The sequence below is a fragment of the Numenius arquata genome, chromosome 2, assembly GCF_964106895.1.
Source record: "Numenius arquata chromosome 2, bNumArq3.hap1.1, whole genome shotgun sequence".
NCBI classification, from domain to species: domain Eukaryota; kingdom Metazoa; phylum Chordata; class Aves; order Charadriiformes; family Scolopacidae; genus Numenius; species Numenius arquata.
The window spans coordinates 33528241-33545930 of NC_133577.1; the positions used below are offsets into that span (position 1 = coordinate 33528241).

General features: G+C 49.0%; 1 protein-coding gene across 1 annotated transcript in view; it reads right to left on the bottom strand.

Annotated features, from left to right (window-relative positions):
- MDGA1 (MAM domain containing glycosylphosphatidylinositol anchor 1) overlaps positions 1–15612 on the bottom strand; it is a 143516-nt gene extending 127904 nt beyond the window's left edge. The window contains exon 1 of the mRNA XM_074168643.1: positions 15486–15612. Within this exon, the coding sequence (XP_074024744.1) occupies positions 15486–15612 (127 nt within the window). The remainder of the gene's footprint in view (positions 1–15485) is intronic.
- Between the last annotated feature and the right edge of the window lie 2078 nt (positions 15613–17690).

A 17690-nucleotide genomic window follows, 5' to 3' on the forward strand; every position in this document is an offset into this window, starting at 1 on the left:
ACAGCGCTGCTCAGACCCTTACACCTCCCACATAGAGAATGTGTGAACCACTGCAAACCAGCCATAAACCCAGGAGAAGCACAGAAAGCTGTCATGCAAGGCACTACCTGGGGGACCATCCCTTGGTTGCAAGGGCAGCACCCCCCACCCTCAGCTGCCATATGCCACCAGTCTGTATCTAATTAAATAAGTCAACCATTCAGATTAAAATCAGGAGAGTCAAGCGGCAAGTATCAGCCCTCCCAAATGGAGACCAGCTACCACCTGGTCAAGCCGCACACAGGAACACCACGAGGTAGACCAATACCCCGGGGAAGGGAGAGGGACACAGGTAAAGCATTCCGCTGTGCCGAGCTCTCCAGTCAGCATTCCTTCTGCAGGTGCTGAAGATACTCTGTGCTTCGGAAGCGTTCATTCAAAAGCTTTGTGGAAGAGGGTCAGGAAAATACTCCTCACCAGCACCATGCCTGCAACTTAATCTTATTCATACAAAAAGATCAAACCAAGTTTCCAGCTGCTGTTTGCCTTCAGTGTTATAACTCATATAAAGGTATCGCTGGCAGCATTTCAATGCCACTTGGTTTCCCCTTGCTGCTGCTTCAACAGTAGGAATTGCCATTGTATTTGGATATTTGCATGCGGGGAAGCAGCGGAAAAGGGCTTTCTTCAGTTGCAGACCTCTTGCAGGATTTTGTTTGCATACTCATTTTATGTGCAAAAGCATACAGTTAGACTTTCTTTGCAAAGACCTCTCTCGCAGAGCCAATATGTGTATTTAAACTAAGTGATAATGTATCCCTTTAATACAGCTTTTATTGTTCAAACAAATATTATTTTAAGCAAAGTGAATTCAGCAAGGATTCTGGAGGTGAAACAACAGGAACCAGGGGAAGAGAGAAGGCAGAGGGGAAGGCAGTGGGCACAATGGAACAAAGACTCCCCACCACCTGGCCCTTATCTCCAAAGCCGAGTGAGATCCTGAACACTTGCTCTATTTATGTCCCTTCCTCCTAGCTGCACTTTTTAAGGCCACCAGAATAGTTAGGGAACAAATGTAGGTGACAAAGGCAAGGCAAAAAGATTTCAGCCAGTGTAATGCAATTAAGCAATGGAAAGAAAAAATTCCTCTTATCCCAACACAACAATCCTGCAGGAAAACAAAGGATGGGAAAAAAAAAACAACAAACCAAACCAAAACAACCCAAAACAAACCAAACCCAAACAACACTTGAGAGTTATCTCCAATTCACTTCAAGGCAGCAAGTCACGAGAGTGAGAGGCCTGCAGTCTCTAAGAAAGGACACTCAAATAATACCACATACCAGAGAAAACAATCAAAAACTTTTGCAGTAGAAAGGATGGTTTTTCTCCCCATTATTCCACACTGATCAACAAAAGCATGACTTTCTGAGAGTTTTGTTCAAGTTTAACAGGAATTATCCCATTCTGGTATAATCACAAGCATAATCCAAGTCCTTCAGTGTAGCGGGTTTTGAAACTAAAGCACCCAGGCACTTTTCAAGCCCAGAGAAATGAGGATTACCCCGACAGAAACCACCATCTCAGAGATTACATTCAGAAAACCCTGATTACAGAGCTTGGCCTCTCCAGCAGCGTGTTACCCAGCCAGCCCGAGTCCTGAGGCATCGCACTGTGGTCGTACAACGCAAGCATCCTATTATGAAGAAGGTTCACACTCAAGGATTTTCCGCACCTTGATGACAGATCTGCTGCAGGGTTCTCCAACAGCAGCTCACCAAAGGCAGCTCAGAGGCTGCCCAGGAGAGCAGCAGCAGCTCAGTGACCACAGCAACCAGCCATCAATGAAAACATGCTTCACCAATGCATCAATGTGGAAACTCCCACAAAATTAAAAAAGGCTCGAGTCAAAATTTAATGGTGAGGGAGGGGAAAACAAACAAACAACAGATGTCCATGAAAGCCTGTGAACTACTAAGACAGGACACCACACAGAAAAGGAGGTTGCCTATCTATGTCCCCCCTTCACAGATTGAAACTCCTCCCTGAAATGACCAGCTTCATCTTCAAAATATCTATATGAGGCAGACAAATGACCTTCCTGGCCTTTTATTTTTTTTGTGTGTGCATGCGTGTGGTTTGTTTTAAGGCTTTTTTTTTTTTTAAACATATTTGGCTGACACCGAAGTCTTTAAAAAAAAAGTCATAAAGGAAGACTGACAGCAACAGGATCCAAGCCATTATGTGCAGCATTTCAGGCCAGCATTTTTACCAAAGCAACAGCTCATCTGGATTTAACTCCTTGCCTTAGAATTAAAATACTATCTACACCAGCAGCACAGCCAAGCCAAAAATTGTAGCCAGGAAAGCGAATCCTCTAAGATTCCCCACCACCCTGCTTTTAAATTCTGTTTTCACAGGGGATCTGAAGAAACACAACCATTCCTCCTGGCCAGACAGTAGCAGAGGCTGGAGTCAGAGTTAGGCCAGCAGCTTTTGATGGTGGATCACAGGCATAACAGCTGCCTGCTCACACCCCTGTACCCACACCACTTCCTTCTGGGCTAAGGAGCAAAAACTCATCTGTGTCACTAAGGCGAGCAGGTGTGACAGAGCACATGCAAGAAATAAGACCTTATATCAACAGAAATCCCATCAGCCAAATATGCCTCGAAAACTAATTACAATGATTTTAACTGGACATGACAAAAAAGGGAGAAATAAAATACAGGAAAAATCAGAAGAGTTAGTTCAGCAAATGAGCCCCTTAATTACAAGGTATTACCCACTCTACACCACCCTGGGATTTAGAGTCCAGCATTTGGATTTGATGATCATAAAGGTCCCTTCCAACCTAGATGATTCTGTGATTCTATCCGCGTTACCCACAGCTGTTCCCCCACAGACAACGGCAATGCTCACAGAGCATCCAGGATCTTAAGGAAGTATACAGGAGTCCATATGAAAAAGCTACATTAAAGCCTCCTGTTTCTTGCAATGGGGGTGCTAAGACTAGTCCCCTTTTATGTGACCCTGGAATTACAGTTATGGCCCTCTGGGAGATATGCAATCCTATTCAGGCAAAGCTCCCGCCTGGCGGGGACGGCGGTTCTCACTTACTCTTCCAATCCCTCATTTTCAACAGCAACAATGTCATGAGTATTATCATGAGGCCAATGAAAGAGAGAAATATTCTCACTCCTAGAATTTACACACCATCAACAGCATTCATTTCTTTCCTCTCTTTTTCTTTCCTTTTTTTTTTTTTTTTTTAAATCTAGCAATAGCTAGACACATTTCTTTCTCATTTCCCTGTCCACCTCACCAAGCATGTCACAGATCCTAGTACTTCTTAGCACCTTCCCCTGCTTCCTCCTGCGAAGCTTTTATTTAGGCCTAACAAGCAAAGGGCTCATACGGTGGTTTCCTTCCCCCACCCTCCTCACTTACTATTTTCTCTAGACATGCTTTGAGACAATCAAATGAAATTCTTAAATTAAAATCCGTTTATGAAGAATTAGCTCTGCTGGAGCTTTCCTGCACGCTGCTCTACACAAGGCGAGAAAGTTAGCGATGCTGTGATGCAGAGATCACTCCTCATTTTTCTTTACTGCTCTTTTAAGTGTCTGAACAAAATGCCCTGCTGACCCATCTGAAGCTGAGTGATAAGCAGCTGATCTACTGTGTTTTACCGAATGTCTCTTATCTAAAACCATCTCCTTAAGCAAGCCATATGCTGCAAACATACTTTGAAATGTCTCCATAACAATCCGAGAAGCAGAACTGTTTGTCAAATAGCACACACACTACTGCTGGCCACTTGGAATAACCATCAGCCACAAGTAGGTACATATGCTCATTGTGATCTGCAAAAATCAGCATGGCATCTTTGCCAAGGCTTAGCAAATGCCAGAGTGGTTTCTAGTTTCGACAACTACCGTTCACTTTGGCCAATTTCTCCTTTTACATGGAGTTTCAAGCCTGATTACCAACCACAAATATGTAACAAACTGCTCCTTTCAATGTGTGGTGGTGATACTCATGCCTTTCACCATGAAAGATTTATGGCATTAATCATGCACATCATAGTAAACAGTCATTCTCTACTGTCGATTGCATTTTTCTGCTGGAATAAGGATGAAAGGCTTGAGCTGCTTATCATTTGACCAGCCAGAAAACAAACTATTATTGTGCTATTTTAACCAAAGCTGGAGCTTAGTTTCTATGGGTAACGTCTTCAGATGCAGCAGCTACATGGTTCAGGAGCTTGACTATCCCATTTTGAAAAACAATTTAGAAACTTAATCATAGCTAAACGCAGGGCTTGACTATACAAGGAGTTATTCAAATACAGCTTTTCAAAATTAAAGATTAATTCTAGACCTGTTATCTAGAGGTTCTCTTTCACGACACCAAGCCACGTTAAGCCAGCCTGCATTCTCGCAGATGCCACAGAGCAAGAGGAACCCTGGCATTTGTCTTGCTGGGCTTAGCAGCTACTGGATTGTGGTAGATAAGCTGCTGCAGCCCTTGAGCTTCAAACTACACCCCACAATAAGCCAGCTAGTTGGGTCTGTAGGATCCCCACCTGGTTGCACAGCCAGGAGGCTGAGTATATTTGTTTGCGCTGCAATCCAAAAGCAAGCACGAACCTGGTGTAGGTGCCCCATGGCTTATTTATCAAGGAGCCAAGCGCAGTATGTTGCTGCCAGGTGACCCCCCAGCGCAGGGGGCTCAGCGCACGCTGCAAAGCCCACTCAGGGCATTGCAGAAGCGGTCAGAGAGAGGGCCAGGCTGAGCGCCACACTGTTACAGCTGTCCTGTGACCAGCAACAGAAACAGCTCATTTAAAGCTAGTGCACCCACAAATTACAGTCCTACATTTGCCTAGGCATAGTGTACCTGCACCTAAAGCTGTTTTGTTTGCAAAAACATTCCCCTAATCCTACCGTCTCATAGAATTGGAAAGCTCCTGTATTCTTATCCGGTTTCCCAGTATTCCTCATTTGTAGAGGTACAAGGAATAGCAAGGTGCCGTCTTTCACTACACCTTAATATGGGGATCTTCGCAACCTGCAGCTAACACCACTGCCCACTTCTGAGTCCCCATTTCCAGAGATAAGAAGGTCTTTTTATTCAGCAATTATTTGATGACTGATCAAGACAATCCCCTTCTCAAACACATGTTTGTGAATTTTACTTGCTCTAAATATAAAAGAAAAATCTCTTTCAAAAGAAAAAAAAAAAAAAAGAGAAACCAAAACTCATTCACATTAATTCCTTTTGGCCTTCGTTAGCATCTGGGAAACAAACACGAGAGATTTCTTCTTCCTAACTTCATACTTGTAAGAAAAACAGGAATATGGCTTAGCACATACTTAAAATAACAAAATGTGTTGGAATATTCAGACTTTCCTTTTGCTTCTTCAAAAGCTGTGCTCTGCTCTGGCATCCAGCCTTATTTTAGAGACACAGCTCCACACTCGTTATTATAACTTCTCCTCTGTCCCAGACACTGTCCCTCATCATGCACCTACAATATGGTCCCCTGCTTTCTTCCACCCATCCCATATCTCCGCTCCTTCACAGCAACCTCAGACTTTTTGTCCATCCCTCGGGTACCACAAGAGTAATTTAATCTCCTCCATTAATGACAACCGCTTTTCACAGTAAGCAATACGGCTTCTTTGATCAAGTGAAAAATAATTTAAATTGTTGCAGAATGAGTCAACAGGTTCCAGATTTAATCCTGTCCTGCACCTCCCTCAGAGCAATTTTTCAAGCCACCTGCAGATTCGCACAGAAAAGCCATGTATGTACCCGTGTTTGAAAGATTTCTCTGTCTCCTTCAGTGTTATACAGTCAGGCTCAACTTCTGTAAGACCTCCAAAAGATGTCCTAAAATAAGTCCTAACCTGTGAACAAGGATAAGCTAAATTAGTACTGAAAGACAAACATTGTTTTGTTTTCTTATTAAAAAAAAAGCTTGGTCTGAGATAACTGGATCAGAGACTGTTTTCAATGGCTTATTCCTTCTTATTGAGGATGTATTTACCTTGGATCTATCAGCCACAGGGATTGCACTTAATACCAGCTGCACTTTACCAGAGAGAAAAGGATGGTTAAAACTTTGTTGATGTTCGATTCTCCATTCTGCCATGGGCAAATCACTTAATCTCCATCTCATTTCCCCACATGCAGAGTGGAATAACTGTAGGCAACGGAGGCATTGTAAAGGTGGAAGTTCATAGATATTACAGTGATGGGAAACACATAAACCCACAAGAAATCCTACCTGTGCCCTCTGAGAGGGATTTTCAGGGTCTAAGAACTGCAGTGGAAATGCCCCAGACCAGCTAAGTTGTCTTAACAGCTCAGCTAGATTCACTTGAGCAGCAGGGGAGTACAGACTCCCATCCCCAGCTGGCTCTTGCTGCTCAGGTTACTTTTATGAGCCTCAATTTCTCACATTTCCGCTATTTCGAGGGATGATCTGAGTCAGAATAATCCATTTATTAAACTTAGTGAGAGACAGCCATTCTTCACTCTAATTCTACAAATGCCTTTTCCACTGTGCAAGACACGGAGCAGGCACCAGAAGGTGAAACGGCATTTGTAAGCAAAAGCCATTTTGCCACGTTTCTCAAACATCTGTCTGAATCACATCTTTGTTTTTCCTTTTTATTTCATCACAAAGGCACACAAGAGGTGCACAAGATTCCCATCCACATTTATTTTAAAACAATTTACGCCAATTAGTGAAGGACCATTTCCTTCTGAAACAGGAGCAGCAATGGCAAGCAGCTACTCTTGTATTAAATGTCCACCTGCAGACATCCTAAAGCCTTTCTCACAGCTTGACTTTAGCTTTCAGTGTTATGTCAGTTCTTCTTTAGGTGACATTTGCTAATTTGTCTTTAGAAACTGCTACTCTTACTGCACCTTTGTCAATTGCTATCCTCGCCCTGCTATCATTTCCATTTACACAAATCCAGCAAAAGTATCTGCACACCATTTGTCCTACTCTACAGCTCACAGCAGAGAGAAACCACAAGCCAGCACATCACAGTTAGGCAGATTTTTAGTTACATCAGTAATATCTCCCCTATGAAAGCTAAAGCAAAGGGATAACAGCCAACACTGCATCCACGAGTGATTTGCAGCACGAGTGAAGGGAGCAAGAAGAAAGCGAGGGGCTGAGCAGATCGATAAAACCTGATCGAGATCCTTGATCACCACCACCTTGCTGCACCCTCTCTCTGGAGGTCTGCAGTCCAGCCCAGAGCCGTGACCTGCTCGCAGAGCGGTGTCGGTGACTCCAAATCACCAGGACTCCTCCTCAACAGGCTGTCCTGCCTTATTTGCAACCACTGAAATACGTAACTGCGTCTACGCCGCTGTTCATTACTAGCATGATACTGAGAACACAGAGTGATTTACAGAAGCATGCAAAGGGAGCATCATTCTCAGAGGAGTTTAGACATTACTAGACCATAAAGCTCTCCGTAGATTTTGGGAATACAGTCATACGAACACACACTGGAGTAATCATATTGCCTAGCCTAGAAGAACAAGCAGATAATTTTAAGAACTAATCATTTATATTCAGCTGTCTCTCTCTCTACTTCCCTGGTTAACTTCAGGCATGTCCCTTCGCCAGCCATGGAACAGAGTATTTGGGCATTAAAACTAAAGGTATCAGTAGTCAGAAGCTGACCTGGGATACAGTGTGGCCAATGCACTGGTGCAAAGAGTTCCCTGTAGGCAACCACAACGCTCAGAAGACGTTACACTAAGCTAGGGCTCCTAAGCCACATTTTCCAAGAGCCAAAACCCCAGCATCAATCAAATACCTCTGCTGTGGCATCCTCAGCTCTGCTGCCTCACAGAACCAAGGAGATATATTGCAGCACTAATGCCCTCACCTGAACACTATAGAGGCCCTGATAGCCAGCCACCACCCTGCTGTCATCTTTTCTCCTCCTGCCTGAGCAAGGCCATGCACAAGGGTTCCTCTTCCCTCATATCTGTTCAGATTTCTGTAACTCCTTTAATCCTACCTTTTATTTTTGAGAATCAAAACCAACCAACCAAAATCCCAAAACCACAACCACACAGATATGTGAAGAAAAAAAACAACCATGGAGACTACGGTTGAAAAGCTAATTAAGAATTTAAGAGGCCTGCACTCTATTGTATGATCTTTTATGGGAAACAGACAAGAAGATGCTCCAGGAAGGAAAGAACAGCACCTTCCCATTCCACAAGAGGATTACAAAGGGCGAAAGGGGGTGGAGAAGGGAGGTGGGGGAAAGGACAGTGAACTGCTTGGGTACAATGTGACAGAGCTTCAGACCCTAAACCAAACCAGAGCGAGATGCAGAGCTGCATGTGAGCAGCCAGCACCAAAAACCTGGAAGCAGCAGCTCAATCCCGGGCGTTCACTCCCGCGAACTCCGGCCTCGCTCCTACCCTCGGGAAGACGGACGGGCGGGGGTTTTCCCCAAGTCCACCAAGGTGGCAACGGAGAGGACAAGCTGCCCCCGGGCATTCCTTGGCGCTCAGCCGGGGCCGGCCAGCCCGTCACCCGGGGGACGCCCGGCCAACCCGCCCCACGCGTGTCCGGCGGCGCCGCGCCCCCACTCCGCCGGGAGACGGGCGCTCCCGAAGCAGCGTTTCGGTTTCCAGAGGGTTTGCCCTGAACGTCCCCGGGCACCCCCCAGCCCCCGAGGGACGGGGGGCACCCCCGCGCACCCCCTCTCCGCCCCCGGGGCGGTGCAACACCTCCCTCTGCCGGGCAGCGGCGGAGCGGCATCGCCCCGCCGCCCAGATGTGGCCTCTCCCTCTGCCCAGATGTGCTCCCACGCCGCGGCTGGAGAGAAGCCTGCAGGCAGGACGGGGAAGGACCGGCAGCTTCCTTCGCCTTTCCCTTGGGCGGGAGGGAGAGCAGGATCCGCCGGCAGCCGGCGCGTCGCACCTGGGCAGAAGTCAAGAAGGCAAGCAGGGAGTCAAAGCTTTCAGTCCAAGAAATGCCCGACACCGGGCATGAAAACTTTCTGCCTCCCAACAAGTCCTGTCCCAGGTAACCTGGTGGTAACAGCCCTTCTCTGACTTAACTTGTGTTGAGCCAAGATCAGCTGATGCCCAGGATCTCCCTTTCCTGGCTCCACTTCTCAAGTTCTTTCCTATCTTTTTAATACAGCACTTTTGATCATCAACTCCATGGGTTATCACACATTTAATTTCTTCTTTCAAACGCTAAGCAAGTGCTTGGCTATAAAAAACAAACCTCTGTTGTTCCTTCAACCCCTTTCCCCAAACAAAGGGCAGATGAAAGCTTTTTTCTTTTCAAAGCAAGTACTTGGATCCTAACAGCGCATCTCACCAGTTAAAGATGGGCACAGAGACAAGAAACACGCCCGCTCTGCTTTCCCACCTCTTCACAGCACATCACTCTCTGATGGACCCTGGAGGCCCTGCCAGATCCCCATTCTGCTGTGCAGTGTCAGCACCGCATCCCTCCCCTTCCTCCACAAGCCTGGGGGACATTGGCATGTTTTCCCCTCTGAATTTAAACCTGTGCAACACCAGCAGCTGATGCTTGGAAGGAGGTGGCTTGGACATGGGTACTTAATGTGTTCACCTTGACTGCTTGAGAGAAAAATGGTCTCAAAGTTTTAATAGTTTCCCTCTGCATGAGACGTGGGCTGCCAGGTACAGCCTAAATACACCTCCATTGTATTACCAGATGCAGGTACCCACAGCATCTCTGAGAACAAACCAACATTTTCCACTGTGTCTTCTCTGGAAGGAGTCCATCACAAGCTGAACGCTCATCTTCCTCACAGCAAAATGCAGCTCCCTCTGAGGACACAACACAGCAACCCTTCTGCACAAAAAATACCAACATCTCACCGACCCTGATGAGAACTTCACCAGCAAACTGTTTCTGCAGACCTACACAGGCAAACTAGTTGACTGAGAAGTTACCTTATGCTGGCTAAAGAAACCTTTTGCAGGTGGCGTTCAGGACACTCCCACAAACGGAGTAAGACTCACCCTCCACCCCGTGCAGTCTTTCTCTAGTAGAAATACATCTCTCTGTTGCTTTTGCCAGCCCATTGACATTGGGCAGAATGCAATTTTTCCCTACCCCTCAACTCTGCCCTCCTCATAACAAGCCGTAGCCATGCAGGCAGGACTCTTAGGCATAGACTATGCTTAATGAACCAAGGGAGCACAGTATATGTGGAAGGAGGGACTGGAAGCCTGAAACTGCACTATTCAAGCAAGCAGAATAGCAGTAACTCCAGTCAAAACACGAGCCACGAGCAAAACAGTAGGGCTTCTGGTTGATGGGAAGTGTTGCAAGATCTCCGAGTTACGAGCACGGAAGTCACTTAGTCTTGTTACTTAAAAATTAGAACAGCAGCCTCAGCAGCACAGCATCCTTTACTGCCACTGCTGAATTGCTGTCTGACTACTGAACCTCCAAGGCCATCTTCTGCCTCATCTTCCACTTACTGGGAGCCACTTACTATATATCCCTCCCCTCTCTCTCAAACTCATCTGAAATACAGATATATATTTCAAAAAAATCCAGTGCAAACCTGACACGGTGATAATTTTAAAAGCTATGCTGCTCATGTCAAATTATTCAACATCTGTCTTCATGTTCCCACAAAAATTAGCATAGGATGGTGGTTTCTGATGACACCTATAGTGAAATATTTTGACTTCTACCAGCAAGTTGCAAACAACCTGTCAAGAGGATAATGTCAGTTTTCTAGTACTGCATATTAAAGCCAATTGAGGGCTTATCTGGTGTGTGAAGCTACTGACCTGACCTAAAAACAGAGGCTCTGGTGTCACAGGAGGGTGAATCTGACATACTGGAGTTGGAGAACAGCGAGGCACACTGAAGCTCAGGGCTGGACAGATTTAAAGCCTTGACCTTAAAGAGCTGCTAAAGAGCTATGCAAATCTTGGACCGACCCAGTCCTTAGGTGAGACTATTCCTATAGCCTTCCAATTACAAAACTCATTCCTGTAACCAAAAGGCTACAGTCTAAGCCACCGTAGGCTTAAGGGCTGGACAACGAAGAGAAATGGCTGAGCACAAAGGATGTGGGTACATGTGTGCATATATACATACACAAACATATAAATATATATATATAAAATCTGGAAAACGCAACATTGGAGCACAGTGATCCTCCAAACAGAATCAGACAAGAAGTGGCTCACAGGAGTCAGCTCCACCACTACTTCAGCCAGTGATCTGCTCACCCATTTCTGAGGGCACAGGATGCACTGGGATAACAGCAAGAAAGCTGAAGAGTCCCTCATCTGGGCTCCTGTTTCCACTGGCAAAACAACTATAGGCAGGGGCAGGGGAGAGGGACTGGCCCAGGTCAGCAGGCTCAAGGTGTCAGCAGCAAAAGACACACACAAGTTCAGCATAAGGCATCCTGTTTTGGCAATGCTGCATTGAAAACTCTAGGAAAAGAGGCTTTTACTTTACAGGTAAAAGGAGCTGGAAACAAATCATGTCGTGAACATGAAATGAAAAAGTGAGGATGTTTATGACCTAAACCCAGGATATGTTTTACCATGACACTCCACCATCACAGACACAAGAAAACATTCTTCCACTAGATTTTTTGGCTGCCTGTAGTGGCATCTCACAGGTGATTCAGTGCGATGATGTCTCTTTAAAGAAAGAGCTTTACTGGGTCATTTATTTCCCACCTCAGAGGCCAGAGCAGGACTACTCTGTACTGCAAGTGCTTCACCCTCACTGGTTTCAAGTGCCTGAAGTAATGGAGCCCATCCAGCCCCCCTGATCACCGTGCCAGGCAGCTTTCCCTGCTGCCCAGCCTAAACCTTCCTTTTATTCCCTTTCCATCACCTTGCAGTAGTCCCTCATCACACAGCATGATGACCATTCCCGAAATGCCTTTTCTGCAGGTGAGTTATGAGAGGCGGGGAATGAAACATCCCACTCTTTTATTCAGCCTGAAAGGCTGCTGCTGATCAGCTGGACTGTGCTAGTTGCAAGACAACCCAGAAATGCTAATTATATACTGCGCAAGGAGTAAGCAAAGCAGCAGCCCCATGCAAGGTCTGAACCAGAGCTATGCAAGTCCAGAGGTCTGCAAGGCTGTCTGGGAAGCAAGAGGCATAGTCTTCCCTTTGGAACCCCCCTCCATCCTCCCCTTTCAGTCTAACTTACAGTCTTAAGTGCTGGTAACTCCAGACCTGGAAGGGCAAGTCGTCTTTCTCCTTACCTCTTCTGCCCTCCCCCTAAATTCTGAAATTTCCCAGAGATCTATTACAGCTTGCTCCTCATCTTGACCAGCAGCGTTAATACACCAGGACTGAAAGGCACATGCAGTTTTGGAAATGGGCTACCATAAAAGGCTAATAAAAGTTGCCCCTTGGCAGTCTACTGAACTGCCTTCTGTATCAGGCTGGCCTTGTCTTACTGCAACAAACAAGGCTGAAAGGATGGGATCAGCTAATGAGAAGAGGGTTTCAGACAAACTTCAGTCATTACAACAAATGCCAATTTATATAACAAGTCTCTTCAGGTAGCAGGCTAAAAGCACCTTGACTCCTAATTAAATTGCACCTCCATTGCAAATGCTCCTTTCCCAGAAACCCCCTTACACACATTTTATTTATACCATTCATCTCAATAAACCTCTCCAACAACTCTGCTCTCCTTAGACAGAGGTCTTTTGTGCGCATCCATGTGGGTGTATTATTTAAAGGGTACATCACATGGATACTTTATCTCATTTAATCTGATTTAATCTCAGCAGATTTACTGAAGTAAAATATATTTATAGACCCATATAGATGCCTCCCCCCATCTCCATTGCCATAAATAAATATTCAAAAGCAGAAAAACAGATCTGAAACATGGTACTTGAATTCCCATAATTTCTACATTAAGTGCCACATGAGATCGACATTCACAACACAGAACGCTCAAGTACAGATTAAAGCTATGGTGAGAAAGACTAACATTTAGGACAAACCAAAGGGGGGGGTGGGGGGGCAGTAGGACTAGTTTCTAATACTGCTTTATTTATCCTTGCAAATAGAACAGTATATTGGCTCTTCTTGAACCATCAATAAGCAATTTCACATCCAAGCAAACAGTGCTGGCTGCACGAGGCATGAAATCAGTGCAGGGTAGTGGACTGAAGGCAGGGTTGAGAAAAACAATATGAAAACTATTAGTCACTGTAGAAGTTTGCGGTGTGCTGATTCTGCGAGACACCGCTCTGGGCTGCACTCAGACAGCTGTGTATTAAGGCTCCTGATGGTCTCAACAGATAGTTTGAAGAGGTAGGGGAGGGGAGAGGAGGGAAGAGACCGGATTTCTCCTTTGTGTAGTTAAGTAGGGGAATAGATAGAAGTAGTGTACCATTTTAGCTTAAAAGGATGCCTTCATCTTAGTGCATGTCTTAGTGTGTGCGCTTTCTTTTGTACACAGCTTCTCCAGTCTCTCTCAGAGAAAAAGACAAAAACATCAGTAAATTATTCTGAAGATCTAATTTAGCAGCAATTCTATCAAATGCAAGTTCACTGAAGTGGATGAAAAAAAAAAAAAACAACAGGCAACCTTCTAAAGCACATTTAAGAAAAATCAGTTTTAAGCTCTGTCCCTCTTGCTACAAACCTGAGCAGAGAGGCCATTCTACAGCAAGTGACAGCTACTCAGCAGTGAGCACACTAAAACAAAATAGTAGAAGTTCAGCTAGAAGCAGATTACCTGTTCTAAAGGATTAAATAACCTGCCCTGACCAGGTTTCTGTACCACAAACTCATTCCACTCCTCATCTTTCCAGCCTTTGTAGAGTCCTACAATTTTCCTCTGAACAAGCAGACTGGGAGAAAGCACATATACTGGGAGAAAGAAAGAAAAAAGAAAGGAAGCTAAATACCCTCTATTTAAAATGGTTATTTTACAAAACGGGCCCAAACTCAAATTAACATCCCAGCCCTCAAGGAGAAAGGAGGAATTGTTTCCATTAAAGAAATACATCATTAAAAAGTGACCTACAAAGACTTACCCATAGACAGTGAGACTGATCTTTGCCAGAGCTCACACAAGAGACTGGCTGCGTGCTGTTAGAAAAGGGGGGGGGGGGGGGCTGGATTCTCTCACTGGGGTCTCTCTTCAGAGCTCAGAGAGCTTGGCTTGTTAGAGGCAGAGGCATGCCTTCCAGAAGGACTTTACAGCAACGCACAACTGAGTTGTAAGCCAAGATAAAGCCGGCTTGTTATTAGAGGCAAGTCTTGTGGGTTGCTTTTATTTATTTTTTCCCAGTGTATTGGAAATGCAGATCTTGTAAAGCAAGAATTAAGAGAGGGCTGGGCGAGGGAAAGGGGGGCTGCACGGCTGGCTAAAGTAAATCCCGGCTGTTCTCTCAACCCAGGGCTTGTGCTCGCTGGGGGCATGGGGTGCTGTCCCCAACCTCTGCCCCTTGCCCTCCTCTCTGCCCTCGGAAGCAGAGGGACTGCGGGAGCCAGACCTCTCAGGGGGACACCCGAGCTTGCCATTTGCCAACCTGCCTGCAAACAAGGAGGGGAAGTAGGCATCATAACTGCAAAAAAAAAAAAAAAAAAGAAAAAAAAATAATAATAATAAAAGAGAAAAAAGCCAAGCAGCTCGACATCAGCTCTGCCACAGACCACCCCCCACCCATCCCCGCGATCTGAAGAAGAAAATCGGCAGCGAAGTTCAATAGGGTGCAAAAGCAGTGTCGCCCCTCGCCCCCCGCCCGCGGGAGGGGAGGGAGCCCGGCGGGGCTGGCCGTGGGCTGCGGGGGGGGAGCCGGGGCAGGGCGGGGGAAGCCGGCCCCGCCGGGCCGAGCAGAGCCGGGGAGCACCGCCCTGCACGCCGCCGGCGGGGAGCGGGGGCTGCCCCCGGCAGCGAGGGGGACCCCCGGCACGGAAGCCCGGCCGCCCTCCTCCTCACCTCCCCGCGCCGATGCTCCCGCAAGGAAGCAAACCCGCCGGGGTAGGGCGGGGAGGGGACCCTCCGTCCTCCCCCTGCCCCAAAGAAACTGCAACTCGGAGGGGCTCCCGGAGCCGCGCCGCCGCCTTTCGCACGCCGGCTCCTGCGTGGCGTCCCCACGCGAGGCGGGTGGGGGGAGCGGGGAGGCAGGGCCGGGGCCCGGGGTCGCTTCCCTCCGGCGCCAGGCGCGGCCGGCCCGGCGACAGCCTCGCCGGCGGTCCCTGCGTGCCAGCTCGGCGGACTCGTAAATCGGAGGCGGCCAGGGGTTACGGCGAGGGATTATGAAGTAGCTACAGGCGCTGGAAGCCCTATTGCTGCATAAATCTCTCCGCTCAGGCTGCGACGAGCTTCGCCGGCATCATTTACTTTCTCCTGCAGGTGCTTTTTAACTTTGATCCCGTCGCCGCCGTCTGCGCCCTCGCCTTCCCCTCCCCCTCCCCCCCCAACCAGCGACCACGACAACGTCTCTTACCGTAAACCCCTTGTCCCCTGCTGTACACCGGCGCCAGAGACAGGAATAAAAAACAGATCATCTCCATCTTCAAGGCAGAGCCTTCATCGCCGGCGAAGAAAAGCAGCCAAAACAGCCCAGGCAGCATCCGGCGGGGGAGCGAGGAGCAGGCGAAAGCCTCCCGAAACGCCGCCCCATACGCCCCGCTACGCGCCGGGCACCGGCGCCCCTGGGGCGGAGGAAGGGACCCCCCCACGCCTGGGTCGCCTGGAGATAAAATTTAAAAAGAAAAAGAAAAAAAAAAAGAGAGAGAAAAAAAAAGGAGGGAGAGAGCGAGAGAAGGCGGCAGGGAGGGCAGGAAAGCGGAGCGCCGCTTCCCGCTTCCCGTCGCCAGGATGCTCGAGGATCTCCAGGAAAGCGGGCAGCCTCGCCCGCACTCGGGGTACGGGGAAAGGCCAGCCCCGGGGACACCGGGCCGGCGCCGGGCAGGAGCGGGGCCCAGGCCAGCCCAGCGCTGCCCCCCGGCCCCTGCGGGAAAGGGGGTTTCTTTGTTCAGCAGGAGCCGCTGAGCGCTGCCCGAAGTCCCGCGCTGCCCGAAGTGTTGCCAACTGGGGCCAACTTGGGAGAGTCCTCGCCCTCCCTCCTCCCGACGAGGCTCTGGCTGCAGCCCCAGGAGCGAACGGGGGAAAGAGAAGGAGGTGGAGAAAAAAGGGGGGGAAGCGAGGGTGGGGGTAGGAGCCAGCTGCTGAAAGGCGGAGGGAAGGATAGGTGATTCTCTTTCCTCTTTTCCAGATCTTCTGGGGAGGGGATTGTTGTAATTAATCAAATCCAGGAAGGATTTTTTTTTTAATTTTTTTTTTTTTTTTAAAGCGGCTCCCAAGAGCTCCCCCAGCTGCACTGCATCGCCCCAGCCAGCCTGAAGGGAGAAGCAAACGAAGAGCAGACAGACCACGCACCCTCGCTCCGCCTGCAGCTCAGCCAGGCTCTCCTCGCCTCCTCCCCAGCCTGCCAGGTCCTTCTCCCTTCAAAACTTTCCCCGATGTTGTGTGCCGGGCTCGGGTGGGTGCTTCGCCTTCGCTGCTTGCCGGCTCCGCCCGCCTCCCAGATGATTTGCAGCTGTAGAGAGGTCTGTGTCGCTCTCCCTCGACGGCTGCCGGCGCTCCTGATGGGAACTAACAGGGGCTGCAGCTGGAAGGGAGCCGACGAGGAGGGACAAGAAGCTGGAGAAAGTTGGGTTACTCCTGCCAGACGCCGGCTGGAAACCTCTCGGCAGGTGCCTGCCCCACTGCTTTTTCCCGAAGCACCAAAATCTCCTGCAAAAGTTGCCGGGAGCGTCACCGCTCCCCAGCCGGCCCGAGGGCGCTCCGCTCCGCCGGTCCCTGACGGAGCGTCCGGCGGGACACCGCACCGCTACCCGCCGGACGGGCTGGCCCGGGGCCGCCTCACCCCTCCCTGCCTGCCGGCTCTGCCCTGCGCGCCGTATTTTCTTCCCCTTTGGCTTTCCAGGTTTTTTCCCCTCCCCTCTTCACCGTTTCATTCCCCTTCGGTTAAAAAAAAAAAAAAAAAAGAAAAAAAAAGGAAAGAAAAAGGAGCCAATTAAAGCGGCGGTGCTCGGAAGAGCCCTGCCTCCTGCCCGATTCTGCGAGCCTCCCCGCGCCCCGGCCCCGTTAGAGACAACACCGCAGGGCTGGGGAGAAAAAGAGTCGTGCTTCGGGCAGAGAGATCAGCCGTCAGCCCGCGGTCCCTCCATCCTCAGGACACTTGCGGCAAGGTCGGCTTTTTCCGGCAGGGACCTGAGATGCGACAAGCTGGGGGGCGAGGGGGGGGGGGAGGAGGAGTGGGGGGGGGGGGGGGGTGTGTGATGGTGGTGGTGGTGTCGCCTCCTGGATTGCATGGGCAGTGTCCGGGGTGGGGGACAGCACAGGTTGCTGAGGGGAGGTCTCCTGTGCCGGCGCTGGTTGGTGCCAACAAAGTTTTTGGGGCCCCCTCAGGTAGGTTGCCTGCTGGCGGGGCTGCCTTGTGCATGCTGCTCGGGAGTGGCGGGGCGGGGGGGGCCCGGTGTGGCGGGGGTGCTGTGCAGGCACCCAGCCGGTGCGTGGCTGCAGGGGCCGGCGGTGCCGGAGGAACTGCCCGCCCCGGGCTGTGCTGATGCTGGTACATAAGAGCCGGAGCGGGGGAGCTCTGGGTTCCCCCTCAGCGCGGGGCCCGGGGCGAGACCTCCGGCCG